Genomic DNA, 18,736 nt, shown 5'->3' on the forward strand with positions numbered 1-18,736 from the left:
TTGTGTGTGTGTGTGCGCGCCTGCGTGCACGTGTGTGCATACATGGTATATGCACATGTGTGCAAGTGTGTGCAGAGGCTAGGGGCAGGCATTGGTCATCTCTCTATCACACTCTGTGTAATTCCTCTGAAACAGGATCTCTCAAGACTATCCCTAGTGATCCCCTGTCTCACCAATCCCACAGAGCTGGTGTCATCGGCAAGGGAGGGGCCAAACTGGCTTTCTAGGCGGAAGCTGAGCTCCAAACTTAGATTCTAATGTTTGCATGGCAGACTCTTTTACTGGCTGAGCCCTAGCCCTAGCCTCCTGGTTGTTGTTGGTTTTTTTTTTGCATTTTATTATTATTATTATTATTATTATTATTGTTGTTGTTGTTGTTATTATTATTTTATTATTAACTTGAGTATTTCTTATTTATTTATTTATTTATTTATTTATTTATTTATTTTTTGGTTCTTTTTTTTTCGGAGCTGGGGACCGAACCCAGGGCCTTGCGCTTCCTAGGCAAGCACTCTACCACTGAGCTAAATCCCCAACCCCGAGTATTTCTTATATACATTTCGAGTGTTATTCCCTTTCCTGGTTTCCAGTCCAACATCCCCTAACCCCTCCCCCCCCCTTCTTTATGGTGTTCCCTCCCCCATCCTCCCCCATTGCCGCCCTCCCCCAACAATCTAGTTCACTGGGGGTTCAGTCTTAGCAGGACCAAGGGCTTCCCCTTCCACTGGTGATCTTACTAGGATATTCATTGCTACCTATGATGTTGGAGCCCAGGGTCAGTCCATGTATAGTCTTTAGGTAGTAGCCTCCTGTTTCTTCTTCATTCTTATTTTTCTTGTGGTTAATTTTCTCTTGTTCTAAGCAGGAAGAAAGAGAGAAAGAGAGAGAGAGAGAGAGAGAGAGAGAGAGAGAGAGAGAGAGAGAGGGAGGGAGGGAGGGGGGGAGGGAGGGAGGGGGAGGGAGGGGAGGGAGGAGGAGGGGAAGGAAGGAAGGAAGGAAGAAAGGAAGAGAAAGGAAAACAGAAAGGGAAAGATTGGTAATGTAGTCAGTGTTGCGTAGGAGGCTTAGATGTGAGTGAGTAGGGGCACTTTAACCAGAACGACATTCTGATTACTCCTGGTGCCTCAAATGCTCTGGCTTGACGTGGCCGAGTCATCTGTGAGAGAAATCTGAGGTATAGGCCAGCCACTGCCTCTTCAAATTCATCTACAGGTCTTGTCCTTAACAACAAGCAGGAGGCTCTCAGTTTCCACCGCGCCAGACTAGCGGTGTTCACGAGGAAGTCAGCTGGTCGCTCGAAATGTGAAATAAAGGGGGGAGGGGATTAAGGTACTGCATTTTATCCGTATGTACGAAAATGGCAGGAAAAGGAGTTGCTTACCTCAGCAGGAGTTAAACAGTGATAACTAAAGTGATGGGCTCCTCCCGCTAAGAAGGAAGAATCGACCCGGGATGTTCATGTGAGATGAAGGTAGAGCTGCGTGCGCATGCGCTGTGAGGCCACAGGCTGCTTCTCCGTATCCTTAACCTGAAGAGCGTCTTGGTGTGGGGAAGTCAAGGATGCTCTGAGAATCTAAAGCAGTAAGACAGCCCTGCAAACTCAGGAGCTAATGCCCGTCCCCCGCTTCTGCCTTAGGCTCCTCAGTAACCTCGTGAAGCAGAAGCCGCGTGTAGCAGAGGAGGCGTTCCATTCCATTGGCGAGGGTTTCCTGCTCCTACTGGGCAAGTGCTGCCATGCACAGAGGAGAGAAGCGTGCTTTCAACAAGAGGTACGCACGTCATTCAAGCAAACATGCAAAGGAGTGTCACGGTGTTATTGCAAGGAAAACCCTTCGCCCATTGCGACTGTGATGTTAGAAGATCGCAGACTGGATGGATGGGAGTGGCTGACCATACAGTTCCCGGGCTCTGGGCATCTTAACACTTATGGATGCTTGGAAAGACGAGGAGAATCAGACACAATATCTCTGGTGCCAGACGGAGGGGATAGTAAGAAGGAAGCGTGGGAGGTTGAATTAAGAGTAGAGAAACAGAGTCATTTAAAAATTAAAAATTAAAAAAAAATATGACAGTTTAAACCTGTGCTGGAGAAAATTTTGAGCTTTTTTTCCTCTCAGGACAATCATGAGTTGTTGCTCTCTGAGAGCGTAATCTGGGATCAGGTAAAAAGAATTTTATTTCCTCAGTGGGCAGAACTTCATGAACACAGGCTCAGGAACACAGAAAGGGAAGGACGGGACCAGACTGCACACTTGGCGTGCGCGTACACACACACACACGCACGCACGCACGCACACACACAAATGCACGTGTGCGTACATACACGTACGCACATTTATGCACACACACAACTTACCGTCAGGAAGCCAATTTTCTATAATTAATGATATCGCATGCAGTTAACGAGAGAATGCTTTTCCACAGGACTGTAAAGTTGTTGGCGATGTCATAGGATGCGTCTCAGCAAACCTATGAGGAAGGGGTGCGGGAGAGAGACGGCTTGTCTAAGGGCTTGGCTGCAGTAGCTACAGGGGCCTGTGACTGTGACTGAGACACAAGTTCCTCTACATTTGGTCAGGCAGGCAGGGGCTGGTCCGAGCTCTCCTTAGCACTGGCTCTCAGGAATAATTTTTAAAGATAATAACCTTCATCGCTGCTTTAATTACTTGCTCTTTTCTGCTGCCTCTCTGAAGTCTGTGCTTTCAGGAAAAGTCAAACGCCTGACGGAGCTCTCTCAGCAACATCCCGACAGATCCACTATAAGTTGGAATAAAGGCAAATTAAATATTCATTTAAAACAAGCGCCAGGCAGCACAACCTCGAGGCACTCCGCACATCTGAGCGTGGTCGTTCATGCTTCTTGTGTGTCTGCGTGGGACCTGGGGCTCACTGCCTCTGTCCAGCACCTTAAGGGGATAGCACATTTGTTTCAAGCTTGGGAAAATATGTAAATTCAAATTTAACTGTGCTTGGCTTTCACGTAAAGTAAAAAAAAAAAAAAAAAAAATCCTGAGTTGGACCATCATAAATAGGGGTCTATCCAGACAGTCTGTGTAAGGGCTGGCAGTCGTAGCATATTTTTATTTATTAGTTATAAAGGCCTTTTCCTTCCCGTATTCCTTCCGAGATTCGTCCTCATTCAAGAAGGCTATAGAAGTTATCTGAATGGGGTGCAAGACTAGTCAAAAGTTGCCAGGATTTATGAATGTTAACTCATCGTTCTACTGCATTCTTTCTCCATTAGTCGTGTTTACTTTTCTGTGCTGATTTCAGACCAGGCCTGACGGATTTTAGTACGTATAGTCCGATTGGCAGCTAAAACACACTGAGCATGCTCTGCCTACGGGGCTGTTGAGTCAGTAGGTCTGTGTGGAGTCTGGTGACTCCATGTTTCTAGAACGTTCCCAGGCCCTGCTGCTGCTGCTGGTGCGGTGTTTGTGCTGAGGACAGCATCCCAGGAAGCCCTTTTCATTGTGGAGGGAGACAGATAACCCTCTAATGCTCTGGTATTTCCTTAGGTCTGGCTTGGGGTGAGAAGCCAGGAGAAAGGGTGGTAGTAGAAATAAAGAAACCACTGGAAAGCAACATCATTATGGAAAAAAAAATGGGAGAGTTGGGGGGGGATATTAAATATCAGTACTTAAGGCTACACTACGTTTTAAAACAAACTATGTTTAAAATGCATAAAGAGGTTAGCCTAGAAGGCAGGGATCGATGAAGGAAATATTCCGGAGTCTTTAGACGTTTGCGCCTCTGGTTTCTATGTTGGCCGACAGATTCCGGGCCTGACTGGCAATGGAGAATCTGTTACATTGTCCTAAGGGTCTTCCTGGAGCTGAGATTCCAGGGCAGGGCTCGGCCTGCTGGCCCCCGGCGGAGGCTGAGGCTGCAAGAGCACTGAAGGCCAACCGCGGTGGCTGGAAGGCATTTCCTTTGTTTGTTTCCCGAGACTGTAACTGTCAGAAAACCTGTTCTACCTGCTAAAGAAGAACCTGGGTGAGCTTGAAACCTGCGGGATCTCCCGAAGGCCAGTAAGAGGAGAAAGCCCTAGAGATGGGAGATATCATGTAACTCCATAACAAAGGAAAAGCTATAAGAAGGAAAAGGAGACAAAGCAAAGTCAGGGTCAGGATGCCGGCCAGAATAAAACCAAAACATGGAGGTGAAATAACGGGCACCCAGTTTGTTTGTTGTTTTTTTTTTTCCTGATGAAGAGAGGTGCTAATGTGTAGCACCAGGCTGAATCTGGTTAGTCCAAGGAAGGAGACGTCCACAGTTCAGGAACAATGGGTGTGTAGGAACAAGCCTCAGCAGGCACAGGGAAAGCATTCTAGTCACAGAGGCTCTATAGTCTGATCTTTCGGAATCCTCTGTGAGGCAGGATAACCACGCTAGACCTAGTCATCACCTCACAGGATGTGAGAACAGAGCAAGGTTACCGTGAGGCAGCAGAAGTCGGTGTGATGATCAACGTGAAAGGTTCATCTTTCTCTGAGAGGCGGCTCCACACAGGTTAACACAGAACGACGCTTCCTATGGTTTTAAAGGTCCAGACTCCACACAGGCTGAGTCCGCCCAGCTTAATGAGTCTACCGTCAAAGCTACTGCAATCGTATGATACAGTTAAGAAGAAAAAAAATGATGATCTGGTTAAGTAGGATGACTGGCTACGTATATCTAAGTATATATTGATCAGGTCACAGTGAGCTACCGACCTCAGGGTTTTGTTTTGTTTTGTTTTTATAAATTCCGTAAGTTGAAAATTAAGTACTACACAATTTGGCTTGCAACATTACTGATCGTTGTACCAATTACCGTTTACCAAGGAGCTATGGGGTACATGATGTCAGAAAAGACAGATGCAGAACAGACTTCTGTTACCATTAACTTTGGAGAAATGAAGAACAAATTAGGTCTCTGGTTAAGCTTCTACAGTGACTTCCCATGAAAATTTACTTAGAAGGGGGTTGGAGAGATGGCTCAATGGCTAAGGGCACTGACTGCTCTTCTAGAGGACACCAGCAACCACATGGCAGCTTACAATTGTGTGTAACTCCAAGGTCTGACATGCTCACATATACAATATACATATATGCTGGCAAAACACCAGTGCACATAAACAAAGGTAACTACCTTTTTTTTTTTTTTTTTTTAAAGTAGGAACATTGACTTTAAAACTTACAGGCTGTCGAAGGAGGAGGGATTTCTTAAAGCCCAGAAGCATATGTCAAAGAAAGCCCAAAAAGACTGTTCTGACTAAATGATGATGGACTGTGATGACGTCAGAGCCCAGGGGGAGGGGCTAAAGGAGTACACTCAGCCTTCTCCCAGGAATGCTATGGGTGCTTAGGAAGGCAAGCCAGTTCATATGTGCGCACGTATGCATGTATGCACGCATGTATGCACGCATGTATGCATATATTATGATGTATATATGCATGCATGTATGCATTTGTGTATGTATGATGTATATGTATGTATGATGTATGTATGTGTGTATGTATGATGTATTTGTGTGTGTATATGTGTGTGTGTGTGCCATGTGTATTTATGCGTGTGTGGATGTATATGAATGCATCTGTTTCTATGTGTGTACATTTACATATGTGTTATCCTGCAGCAAAAGTCTGGCCATCTTGTGAAGAGATAAAAATATTTTACTTCCGATGGCCTGAAAAAAGAATTGAGTCTTTAAGTCACCAGGCCCTGAGGGGACATCTGACACCCAGAGGAAGGGCATCAGGGAATCACCTCAGGATCCATCATGGAAGCTCCAAGTCATTTCTGCTTAGGGCCAGGACCATGGCAGTTTTGACTTCTTCCCTCTCACAGATATACCTGTTTTTTTTTCCTAGGGACCTCAGCTGATCATGAGGTGCCAGTCCCTCTTAGAGGCTGACTCATCCCAGAGCGTGTTGTTGTAGGATCATCGCTGCGGAAGGTAACAGTTGACAGAGAGCCTTCTCATTGGCTCAGTGCTGTAGAAGAACACTGGCTGGTCCACACCATCTTTCCTTTCCCTCAGCAGATGGCACATGGACACCCAGATCAGCCTCTCAGAGCTCTCCCACCTCAAGGCCTCTCAAGTGCAGTGGCAGAAACACGAACTCAAAGAACATTCATGGCCTCCAGATAATTTAATGTGCAGCCACACCTCCCTGGGAACTGCTGTTGGGCCCTACAGTAGACTTCAAGGTCAGCATGGAGCTGTCTGTGCCACTCCTGAGAATACTGACGACTGGGGGAAATGCACGAATAAAGTTACCTTCCCGAATGGGTTCCGGCTCCTGGCTCTCCTGGACGTATGCAAGGGTGACATTGTCAGCAAGGACTCCCAATACATTTGAATCAATTTGAATAGTTGCACTGAAAATGGCACAAAGAACTTATAATTGGGACTTAAAATTATTCTGATTCTTCCCCATATTAATTTAATTATATGAATTAATAATAATTAATTTAATAACAAACACCGATAGCTTAGCACTTACTGAATAAGTGAATTATTTTGATTGGAGAAACAGAAAACTTATACTGACGCTCTTCATTTGATCTCGTTCCTTTTTCTACTCCAGAGTTATTAATATGTTTACATACATTAGCAACATTCACATGACCATCCCATGTATCCAACACAGAGTGCAAAATACTGTAGTGGAGACCAGTGAGATAGTTCAGCTGTTAAGAGTACATGCAGCTCTTTTAGAGGGCGTGTTGGTTCTTCACACCCACATCTAGCAGCATGGGTGTGCTCACGCGTGTACACACACACACACACACACACACACACACGAAAGCACATAAGGGATAAAATAAAGATAAATACAGGGAGCCTAAGCCACGGATGAGCTGAGAGAAGATACAATGTTAGGCATTATAATAAGGACAAAGTTCACATGTCCAGAGTTCTGAAAGGAGAGCAAAGGATCCTGGTGCACAGGGGTTTGAGATCACCCCCTGTAACCAAGACCTAGAGAGGTCACTGAAGGACGGAGCCTTGCTCGGAACTAGACAGCAAGAATAACTTCCACAGCTGGACAAGCAGTGAAGGTGATTCAGAGAGTGTGAGTGATCCGTTTGCCTGTGGTTTTTGTATTGTGTGTCTCTGTGTTTTGAGTGTGGGCACATGCGTGCCATGGTGTATGGCAGTAACAGGACAAACTCAGTGTTGACCATCACCTCCTGCCTCGTTTGCCACTGAGCTCACTGGACAACGAGCTTCTTAGGACTCTCTGGACTCCACTTCCAATCCTTGCCACAGGAGTCCTGGGATTACAGATGTGCATGATCACATCTGGCCTCACACGGATTCTGGGAATTTGAACTCAGATCCTGGTGCTTCCACAGCAAGCACTTTACCCTCTGCTCTAAGACAAAAATAAAGTGATTGGTGGGCAAGGAGGCTTAGTGGAAGAGAAGGCTGCAATGGGAGAGGGGTGAGTGTATAACAGATACCTTCCCAGGATGCTTCTTATATGCAAAGCACCAGCATTTACATGTGTTATTCACACCACTCTCACAACTGTTCAGTGAAACAGTTACAGTTACCACTCCCTGCTCTGCAGAAGAGGCTCCAGTGGAGAAAAGATACTTAACTGTTACTACGCCAAATAGAGTTTTCCTTGTCATTGGTCCCTAATCGATACAGTGTAACAGTATTGACACATCACTTACATTGTCCGAGTTATAAGTAAGCTAGGGATGGCAGGGTTTCTGGGAGGCTACATGCAGATTGTCCATTTTAAGGAAGTGCTTTAGCATCCTTAGATAGGAATGTCTGAGCAGAGTCCTGGAACCAGCCTCCTAACACTCAACTCTTAACATCCCTCATGCTAGCCATTCGAATCCTACCCGTTTCTTCTATTCAATATCTCAGTCAATCTCCTAGCCTTTCATGGAGTACTTTCCTCAAATATAAAATGGAATTCGTCATGAGATTTTATGATCAGTACACGAGTATCCATAAAAAGCCGGGCAAGGTAGAAGGCGGATGGTACAACAATGATATGAAATCCCAGGTTGTGTTGCTTGAGGACCGATGTCAGTGAATCAACCCTAATGTATTAAATACCATTGAGAGTACAAACGCATGGGGCTGGAGGTTTCCCTTCTAACTACATCCTATCATGTGTTTCCCATGTACACTCCTGGTAGTTAAACCTGTGGTCTCTCCCCTTCATCAGCTGCCTCCCACGGGGCATGCCTCCCCCTTCAGGGTCTCTCACCAATCACAGCCTGCAACTACTTTCCACAGTAATGCTGGCTAACCAAGTACTTCAGAGTCCTGAGCTAATAAAATATATTTTGGTTGTTTTTTTTTTTTTTGTTTTGTTTTGTTTTGTTTTTTGGGTGGGGGAGGGCAGTTGATGTTAAGTAAAAGACATAACAAAGTTCCTAGCTAGAGGATCAGACTTGTGAATAAGGAGAGGTATGCGCAGTAGCATCTATAAGGGTGTTTTGGATAGTTCATGAATCATTTATTCATTTTATTGAGCATATCCTACGTACAAGACATAATATGAAAGACAAAAAGTACAACTGTAAAATTCAACAGGCTCTATGATTAATAACCATAGTACGATATCTGGGGTTTAATTTTAATTCATATGTGACTGACAATGGCATATTTAGATCACCTAAAACAAGGAGAAGCCTTTTTGGACAAAAAGTCTTGCACCACGCAAAACAGTTCAAATAGATTTGGCTTTAGAACCCACGTTAGTCATCTAGGCCTGTCTTGGTTAGGGTTTTATTGCTGTGGACAGACACCATGATCAACGCCTAAAGAAGCGATCCAGCAGAGCGGTCAAGGAGCTGTAGCAGCTCTGTGAGGCACTCACTCTCCCTTCTGCTTTGCTCCGTCCCTTAACGTTTCTAGATGCTGAAATCGTGTGAGAAGCACGTGATGTGATTAACCTGCCGGATCCATCATTCCACATCCTAACTGACATCACGGCATCAAATGCCACACCTTTATACCTGTCTCTCAATTAATAGGAAAAGGCAAGCATCACGTTCAGCCGATTTGCGGAAGGATTACAGGGGGGTGGGATGGGGTGGGGGTGGGGATAGATAAGAAAGGTTTGCTAAATCTCACAAAGGTAAGGTCAATGTGTCATTTGAATAATTAACTAAAAACATTTTGTATCTAGCGGGAATCTATTCTTGAATGAGCTTCTTACTCTTTGTGGATGATTCTCATGCAACCCAGAGTTCTCTTTCCTGATTGAAAAACCAGTGCATCATTGTATAATATTCAATAAATATAAAAAGTTGGAGAAACATGAATCACACATAATTCTATAATCTATACATAACTTGTTTTGGGTTTGTGAGTGGATACGTAGTATGAGTGTAACAAACACACAAGTAAATAATATCCTAGTGCATGGGTATTTTAAAATATGATTATATATTCTTATATTTATAAGGAAAATTTAGCCGTAGTATTAAAATATAATTTTAGTGTCTGTAGCATCAGCGTAGTAAACAACTTTGAAGAAAGCCTTTGTATCTCTGGTGTCCATATAATATCTTACAAATAGAATTATAGGATAAATTTAATATCTAAGTTGTGTTCAAAGGGTAAAATCCGTTTGCTGCAGCAAACGTCACTATCTGTCAAATAATTTAATCTTTGTGTGCTAATAGGAATTTTGTTGCGCTGATAGAGCAGCTTTTATTTTCTCTGCTCAAATTCAGTTTGAAATCAGCCCTGTGAAACCTAGGTGATAGGGCTCCAGTAGCTTCCTTCGCAGCTCGCACAATATCCGATTTTGCCAGCAGAGGGCGCACTGTAAAAGCATAGCGGTTGGAGGTCTTAGAGGCTTCTGCGGCTTCTGGAGACCAGATTTTTCCTTCTTCACCCTGCATCCAGGGGTTTCTCCATCGCGAGCAGCCTGTGAGGTGCGGTTTTCTGTGGTTCTGTTTACCTGGTCCCAGCTTTTGATTAGGGCAGTGATGGTATAACCGGAACCCAGTGCAGTCCAGATCGTTAGCCAGAATCCTCCTGTCTATATTTAGTCCTCATCTCCACGAACACCCAAGATAGGGCTGTGTGGGTCTGGCTTTGCCCGGTACCCATTAGAGCTCTGTTTCTGTCTTTACTGCTGCTGTCCTATCATAGTTTAATAGTTCTTCATGCTAAACTAACTTTATGTTACTGCATGGTTTCTTTCTACCGATCTGAACTAATGAATACGGTTGGTCACGTACTTTGCCTACACTTGCAGTTACTTGCATTTTCTTTTCCATGAGTTTTCACACCATCTCTCTTTTCCTGTGCAAGGCTTGCTGCGCGGTGCATGCACCTTGCAGACTTCAAATATACATATATGCATATATTTTGAGATAGGGCCTTATTTAAGGCAGAGGTTGGCCTGGAACTCACTAAGTAGTCTGCACTGGCCCGAATTTGTAGAAATCTTCCTGCTTCACCTTCTGAATGGTAGGATTGCAAGGATATGCCACCATACCTGGATAGGTTTCAATATATAGGATATTTTGGTCCATTTTTAGTGAGACAAGACCATGTCTTTCTTGTTCAATAGATAAAGCATTAGAAATGCAACAATTTGTTTCAACCAGGGAGGGAGACTTCCGGGACCAAAAGGATACACTGTTCCTATCCTGTCAGCCAAAACCTGAGTTCTGGAGATTCTGACCATGAATAGCTTACTGTTAGAACTGTCTCACAATTTAATGTTGATAATACAACCTTACCTTCCTACGGGTAACACGACTGAACACCTTAGGGCAAAATTCAAATGGAAGTCATTCCAGGACAGAATATTGATTAAAACTCCATATTGATAAAGAGTTTTTGAATAAAACCCCGCAGTATTTTTATTTCTCCAAGTGGGATTAGCAGACCTCTGAGACCCTGGAGAGTGTCTTATACAAGAGCAAGGCTGCTGTGATCCCCCGCCTGGCTCAGTTACAGCAGCGTGGCTTTATCCACAGGAACCATCAGCAACAACGAGGCATTTGCGGTAAAGTCCTTTCCTAGGAGGGTATATAGGAGGGTGTGGTGACAAATGAAAGGCCTGGACAATCAGAATTTAAGGTTTTCTCTTTTAAAAATATTTGTTTAATTTTTACATATATAGGTGTTTTGCCTGCCTGTGTCTGTGCACCATGTGCTTGCAATGCCCACATAGGTGAGTATCAGATCCTCCAGGAAGGGAGCTACAGACGGTTGTGAGATGCCCTATAGGTGCTGGGAACTGAACCTATATGTCATATAGGTTCATATAGTCAATGCTTTGAACCACTTAGTCATCTCTCCAGCCTACAGTCTAGGTTTCTTTACAAAGTCCAAAACCATTGTATTCTAAAAGTTCAGGTAACTCTGATACTACAGAGTTAACAACCATCAGCCCTCGCGCATCTATTTCTAAATTGTATGAAAATGTTCGAACATTTCCACAGCTGCGAAACACGGTCAGTTCAGATCCCTGATGGTTTCAGAACATGGTTTACAACGAGAACTGGAGATGTTTGCTTCCCATCGTCTATGAGCCATCGAGGCTCTACGCTCTTTTAAGAGTGCAAGATAAAACAGATTTAAACCATGTGACAAGACCGAGGCCACTTCAGTCCGAGCTCACTCAAGAATTCGCTATGGATGATATTTGGAAAGCGGCAGCGTGCAGGCTTCCTGCAGTTCCCCAGATGAAGTCCCATCTTGCTTTAGTCCAACTCTGAACCACAGCCCGCCTCAGCATTTCAAAGAGGAAGCAGGCTGCCTGGCCTTCAGCATCCCAAAGCGTCAAGGTCCTGCATATAGGACGCAGAGCAGACCGAACACCGGTTCCGCAGCGCCCCCTCTGACTCAGTTGAGGGTTTACAAGCAGGAGCTGCGGCTTCTAGACTGTGGTCTCCGTTTTTGCTGCCCGTTTACTCCGAAGACACTTCAGTATAAAGGCTCTTTCCGTATTGAACCTGAAAAGGAGAACAAAAAAATATATATAAGGGGGGGGGATACCTGGAGGGCATAGGACCTATGGAAAGATGAAATGCCGAGGGGTCTACTCGGGACTCACTTTGCCATAATTCTCTCAATCTCCATTTTCTCTTCTTCATCTAGTCTTTGAAGGATGGATTCCAAGAAAGAAAAGTGAAAATTAATGTACGGAGCCACCTGAAAAGGAAAACAGAGTTTTAGGGAAGAAGCGCCGAGTCAGCGGAGACGCGCAAGCGCAAACCCACCGAGGCTGCGGGCGCCCATACATCACTGCTAATTTCTTCTGCGTCTTTATCCATGAGGAAGATCCGAGCGTTGCTTTTGGATGGCCCTTGTATTAGCCTCTGCAGCAGTGGGACATCGGTCTTCTTTAGCTTTCTCTTCTCTGAAAATGGAAAGGAATGAACCCCAGTGTAAGAGTTAATCCTCGAAGAAGAAAAGAAGGTAATTTCGTCTTTTTGGTTTTCCCTTGGTTTGTTTTAGAAGCAACAGATCATGAGAACCTCCTATCCCGCCAAAAGGAAAGCCATGCTCCAAGACCCATGGTGGATACATTCCCAAACCCCAAGGAACATGTGACACTGAGGATGATATATGATGCCGTACATCTATCTGCTTGTCCTACATGTATACATACATATCTACAATAAAGTTTAATTTATAAATTAGTCACAGTCAGAGGGGAGCATCACTAGTAACAAAATAGAACAATCGCAATATAATCTAATAGAATTGTCAGTGTTATTGCTTTTATACTTCTTTTTCATCCCCTGTAATTATTTGAAGACTAGCACTATGCAGCCTCAGTGCTGGACTCGCTAACTAAGCTGATACTAAGTGGCTAGTGGGGTGGTTGTGTCTACAGTATGGATACAAAGGACAAATGGATGAATCATCCCAGGGGCAGTGATGGACAGGACAAGAGTTCATGACTATACTCTGATGGTACGCCATTTAAAGCTTACAAATTGTTATTTCTGGAAAAGTCCACTCAATATTCTTGGACTATGTTTGACACTGGGTAACAGTAACCTTACATTTTAGACACATTAGTATCAATTGAAACTAAAAAGAAAAACCTTTACATAATCTCCAAATGAACTTCTTGCTTTCAATATATAGGGTCCGACTTACTAGTTCAAATAATTTGACCTAAATTTCAGTTGTTTAGACAAAGCTCTAGTCCTACTGGGGGGACAATATGACTTCACTCATTCATTTATTCATCCATCTGTTCATTCATTCTTTTATGCATTGATTTAAACAAATATTTATTTCCAAGTTCAGCTAATGTAATTCCATTTTTAAAGTTGTTCTTAACTCCTCCTTTTGTTCCTATCTCATTCAGCTCTGGGGTTTTCCAAGAACTAAAATATAAATGCAGAATTTGTGAGATTAGTTCTTTTCACTATCTGTGGGTTTCACCCCTTCAGCCATGAAAAGGAGACAAAAGAAAACGGATACAGTTTCAGAATTTAACATTTAAGAAGTTAGAATAAATGCCCTACCACAAAAGTACCTCTGATATTTCGTCAAAGGGATCTCTTATCTGGGACTTCATTTTAATGAAAATGAAACACAGGGAAAGCCCTCAGTCCTCCAACCCCCTCTTCTTTTCTCTCCCCCTTCCTCTGGGTGACCAAATCTGTTTCTCATCTTGGAATTCCATTTATTCTTGTTCCCATTCCCATTCACCAGACACTGATTTCTGGCCCCTGCCAGGTCTGAGAGCAACAGGAAGCCCTCACAATTCTGTTCCTCTCCTCAGCACAACAGGAAGCTAACCTGGTTTCACATCCTCAGCCACTTGCTTCCATAGCTGACATTCCCTAGCTTCTTGCTTCTTGGTGATCTGGAGCCATCACTGAAGACATCTATCCCACCCACCTGCCCTTGATCCGGGTTCTCCCTCCTGAGGGAGAGCTCATCTTCTTATGTGACAAACAAGGAAGAGCAAGCTGACAGGGTCAGAGAGGTGGCACGTCAAGATGACCGACGTGCTAGGGCAAGGAGGGATAGGAGATAGGTACAGAGGGGACACACAGGAAGCCCAACACCTCCTGGAGAGCCTCCCCCTCCACGGATGGATTCCTGAAATTCTGATCTCCACTCAGACAACTTAACATCTGGCAAACAAGCAAAGTCCTTTGTATCGTAAACTCCTGGAAGGAATTTATTCTAACTGATCTCTCTGTGCAGTTGGAGAAGATTTATGATATTCGAGAACCACCTCTCCCAGATGGGAGTGTAGCTCAGTGGTAGACTGTGTTTTAGGCTTATACCCAACTCTGTAATCAACAACCATTATAACGAAAACATTTTCCTGTCTCTCCTTCCTTTCCTACTCTCTTTCTTTCCTTTCTTGACAGAGTCAAGTGGCCCCCTCTTCTGCCTTCCTCATGGGCAGAAGACTAACGTGTCGAAGGAGTCCAATTTTCTTACCTCCTGTCCCAAAAATAATGTAAAGAGCGAAATCCCGAGGGCTATTCTCGATCTGTCAGTGGAAAAAAAAATGGAATAAATGTAATTGTTCCAGATGATGTTATTAGATCCAAAGTATTTAGGGGAATCCCATTGCCCCTTTACTGTCAGCATGACATCTTCCCAGCTCCTGGGGGCTGCAGCTGCCCTGAGGAAATCTATCTGAGGAAGTTGTCATCCATCAGAACTGAACATATGGTGTTGGTTCACAGCCCTCAGCCCTTTCCCGGAAAACTACATTTGTGTGTCTCCATTAGCTTTGGCGGTGATGCTCTGGTTAGTGGTCGAGGTTACCTTAAATTTTTGGAGAAGCTGCTTTATCACTTCTTCGGTTTTCATGATACTATTGGCTCTGACCTTAGTCTCTGATCCGAAGGTCGGGGTGAAGATGGACGTCTAAAAGACAATAACAAATCACACGAGAGCTCGAGGCTCTACCAGCCAACTGTGGCCAGTATCTCGAGCCTGAAGTGCGGGAAAATGTAATTCTAAGAAGTGGTGACTCAGCTCCTCGCGATGTCACAGTGTTCTCAAGTAAACACAGACTTAATAACAGTTATTGTATGAGCGACGGTGCAAAGCATTACATAAATCATTCTAAGCTTTTCATAAATATTGACTTAATTCTTACAGCAAGCAATAAAAATGAATCTTAAATCATAGGATATAAGCGTCACATGTCTAGGGTCTGAGAGCAAGTCGGTGTTGAGAGCACTTGATAGTCTAACAGGGGACTCGTAAGTATTTGTCCAATGAAGGAAAACACACGTGATTGGTAGACCCTGCACCATGAAAGAGCCCTGAATTCTGGGAGGAATGATAGATTTCTTACCTTCTGTAAGTGAAATGTCTTATGTTATAGAAAGACATGTGTACATTTTACGTATCGTAGCAAAACAAAAATCAGAAAGGAAACTGTACCTAAACTGTAGCCACACTTGCACAAGCAACATGTGTGTAAGTGCGAGACCTACAGGGCAGGATCCAGAACAAGATGTACGTCTGGGTGAGATCAGCAGTTCGAACGCCTTTAAACCATCTCCGTGGGGGCCTTTATGTGGCTTTGACGTTGCTGGTTGGTGTGCTGGTGTCCTACTTAAGCTCTGTCCCCACACCTCGGGAAGCTCATCTGTGTATTTCTAAGGTTTGGTTCAGCACCCAGCCCCTGACGGAACTCATCTATCACGCTGGTTAATAACGAATTCTGGAGCAACACAAATAGGACCAGGCCAAGTTCCAAGATATTTTTAAAAGCTGCATGACCCAAGAGAAATTGCTTGATGTCTGTGAACTTTGAGTCTATGTAAAGAAGAAAAAATGACACCCACTCTTGTAGAAGAGGTTTTATGATTAATGAGACTGTTTATTAAAAAGATGTTCAAATTAGCATGTGTATAATCTTAGCACTCGAGGCTGGCCTGAGCTCTATAGTGATACCTGGCAAGTAGGTGCTGCTGAATTCATGTATTTACTTTTATTTAAAAATTCTCACACAGAATGTTTTGAACATGGTTTCCCCTATCCCAATTCCTCCCAGATCCTCCCTAACCACTCAGCTTCATGTTCTGTCTTACTTTTCCCTCAAATAACAAAGAAGAAAAAAAAAAAAACTCAAACCCCCAAACCAAAACACTCAAGACAAACCAACAAGATAAAAACAAATGCTCAAACAAATCAAAACAAGACCAAAAGCGCCCCCCAGTAGAGGGCTGGAGAGATGGCTCAGCCGCTAATAGCACTGACTGCTCTTTCAGAGGACCAGCGTTCAATTCCCAGCACCCACATGGTAGCTCACAACTGTTTGTATCTCTAGTTCCAGATCTGGCACCCTCACATGCATCCAGACAGACGTTCAGGCAAAACAACAATGCCCATTAAAAAAAAAATGGAGTTCATTTTGTGTTACCCAGCAATTCCTGGGCATGGGGCCTGCCCTGGAGTGTGGTTGGAAGAAACGGATTTCCCTTTGCCAGCAGGTATCAATTGCAGGCAGTTTCTGGGTTAGGAGTGGGATCTTTGTCTACTTCCTCCCGTCTCCTACAGGAAGCCAGGCTGGCTTGAACCTGCGCAGATCCTGTGCTCGCTACCTAATTTAAATCTGTGCTTAGCAAAGCTAACAAAGAAAGGAGTAAGCCAGGCCGTATTTAAATTGAGTTTATTAGTTACTACAGAGGGAAATTTGATGACTGGTTAGGCATCTGCTGCCATTGTTGTTTGTTGTTACTCACTTAGGTGCTAAGTTGAGGTAAATAAATAGTATTGTCAGTGTAACGGACATTCTTCCTCAGGAACGGAACTGCAACTCACCTCATGGTCATAGACGTGTCCATTGATAGAGGCTCTGTGCTTCGCTAGTGTCCCCATTCTATCTTTTCTGAACATCTCTGGGGCCCTCATCCTTTTCCTCACCAAAGCTGCTTCACTCATGGTCCTGTAGAGCGATGGCGACTCGGGCTCTTCGTCTGCACATGGCTTCAGGACGCTGTGGCAAGATAAATAGTCTGGGAAGGATAAAGACCACAAGCCTGCGTCACTTAGCTGCCTGCCTTCCTGCAGCGCAGGGACGCTGGCATGCTTTGACCAACAAGAATCGCTGCTATTTCCTGGCCGTCCCAAAGCAGCATAACTCACTGTCTGGCTTGGCTTACGTTGACTTAGTAGGTGGTGTCTGAGCCTGGTCAGGCAGCCAATGTTGCTAGTGAGTTGTGTCTTACAGGATTCGTGTGATCACGTGACTGGCATTTCCAAGTCTTTTAATCTTACTTTATTGGGGGGGTATAAATTATACCCAATTTTAGTATGGAGGAGCTGGACGGACCTGTTCTTCTGTCAGTCTGGACTCAGTCAGGTGAGAGAAAACCATGGCGAGCCGAGTAGCTTCTACGTGAATATAGGACTTGTAATTGATGAGACCGGGTCTCCATCTCTGTTTTATCCTAATGCCAAGCTTAGCAGACCTTTCCTAAGAAGACAGACTCGGGGCCTTAGCTCCCCTTCCTGAGAAAATCGTTCTCACAGAAAACAGAGACTTAAAAGAATTTGCTCCAAAGTTTCACAAAAGAAAAGCATCAGTGTGCTCTAGGCTAGTGACTGCCTGTAGTGTGCCACACGTACGTGAGTCCACCAGTAGTGTTGTGTAAAAAGCAAACGGCTAGGAGCTGTGTTTTATGTTGTTAAAAATGAAATGCACCACACTGACGAGACTTTGATACTAACCTTCCAGGGTATGTCTGGCTTCAGGGGCTAGAGCTTGGGTCTTGTCCATCTCACTAATACGATAAAGGTCATCGAATTCTCCCCAACGAGTCATCCTCCTGTGAAGTAACGAATCTTGTAAATGAGACTAGTTCCATGTGATAGGCTCAGCTTTACAAGGGTGGTCTCGGGGTTGGGGATTTAGCTCAGTGGTAGAGCGCTTGCCTAGGAAGCACAAGGCCCTGGGTTCGGTCCCCAGCTCCGAAAAAAAGAACCAAAAAAAAAAAAAAAGAAAAAAAGAAGGGTGATCTCTCTCCAGTCACGGGCCTCTGTAGGTAGATGCATTATCCAAACAGTTTATCATGGTACAAAGATTACAGTCATATTAGAGTGATAAGCATATGTTTTAAACACACTATGTTTTGGGGCAAAATAATTCAGCTATATCCTGAAACGCAGTATTACATAGATTCTGTAAAATGTATGTTCAGTTATGGAAAGTAGAAACCAATGTGGACCACTGATGCATGAATATTTCATAAGGTTTTGGGGGATTGGATAGAAAATCGTCATAGACACTCATGACTCAAGTACTCACAGCATGAAGACAGTTATATAAAGTGACTCTAACATGATAATATGTGGTACTTATCTATAAGGACTGAACTGCTTTGAAATATACAGTTTAGGAAATAGAAATGTATGAAAATAGCCTTCACTAGGAAATTATTACCTCATGTAAGCATTAGCAAATTTACAAACATTCCACTGTCCAGAATACATGGAGCGTGGCAATGGTTTACTTTACAGCGACTGTCATTCATTTGGATTTTACATCTGGCCTTAAACAAGTTAGCTATATATCCTCTCTTGGCCTCATGGTCCTCATTTATGAAATGGGAATAATCATAGTATAAGGTAGGGTAGAGTTGTTGGTAGGATTTAATGGGTTGATTTATATAGCATTCTTGAAATAATGCCCTGAATATAGTTAAGCGCTTAGTAAAAAGATTATCTGAGTGATCTCATCTTCAGTGGCATCACATCATCATCACCATCACAGTCACCATCACCACCATTACTACCACCATTATC

General features: G+C 43.8%; 2 protein-coding genes across 2 annotated transcripts in view; one reads left to right on the forward strand and one right to left on the reverse strand.

The window, feature by feature from the left end:
- The window catches only part of LOC116912269 (alpha-fetoprotein-like), a 41,314-nt gene extending 35,044 nt beyond the window's left edge, over nt 1–6,270 (forward strand). Inside the window, exons 13-14 of the mRNA XM_032916257.1 lie at nt 1,637–1,769; nt 5,856–6,270. Of these exons, the coding sequence (XP_032772148.1) occupies nt 1,637–1,769; nt 5,856–5,924 (202 nt within the window). The 3' untranslated portion in view covers nt 5,925–6,270. The remainder of the gene's footprint in view (nt 1–1,636; nt 1,770–5,855) is intronic.
- A 4,794-nt stretch (nt 6,271–11,064) lies between these two features.
- Nucleotides 11,065–18,736, reverse strand: part of Rassf6 (Ras association domain family member 6) — a 30,923-nt gene continuing 23,251 nt past the window's right edge. The window contains exons 5-11 of the mRNA XM_032916406.1: nt 17,663–17,760; nt 16,754–16,947; nt 14,741–14,842; nt 14,408–14,459; nt 12,232–12,350; nt 12,045–12,142; nt 11,065–11,943 (exon numbers count right to left, since the gene is read on the reverse strand). Of these exons, the coding sequence (XP_032772297.1) occupies nt 11,868–11,943; nt 12,045–12,142; nt 12,232–12,350; nt 14,408–14,459; nt 14,741–14,842; nt 16,754–16,947; nt 17,663–17,760 (739 nt within the window). The 3' untranslated portion in view covers nt 11,065–11,867. The remainder of the gene's footprint in view (nt 11,944–12,044; nt 12,143–12,231; nt 12,351–14,407; nt 14,460–14,740; nt 14,843–16,753; nt 16,948–17,662; nt 17,761–18,736) is intronic.

The sequence above is a fragment of the Rattus rattus genome, chromosome 11 (assembly GCF_011064425.1).
Source record: "Rattus rattus isolate New Zealand chromosome 11, Rrattus_CSIRO_v1, whole genome shotgun sequence".
Classification (NCBI taxonomy): domain Eukaryota; kingdom Metazoa; phylum Chordata; class Mammalia; order Rodentia; family Muridae; genus Rattus; species Rattus rattus.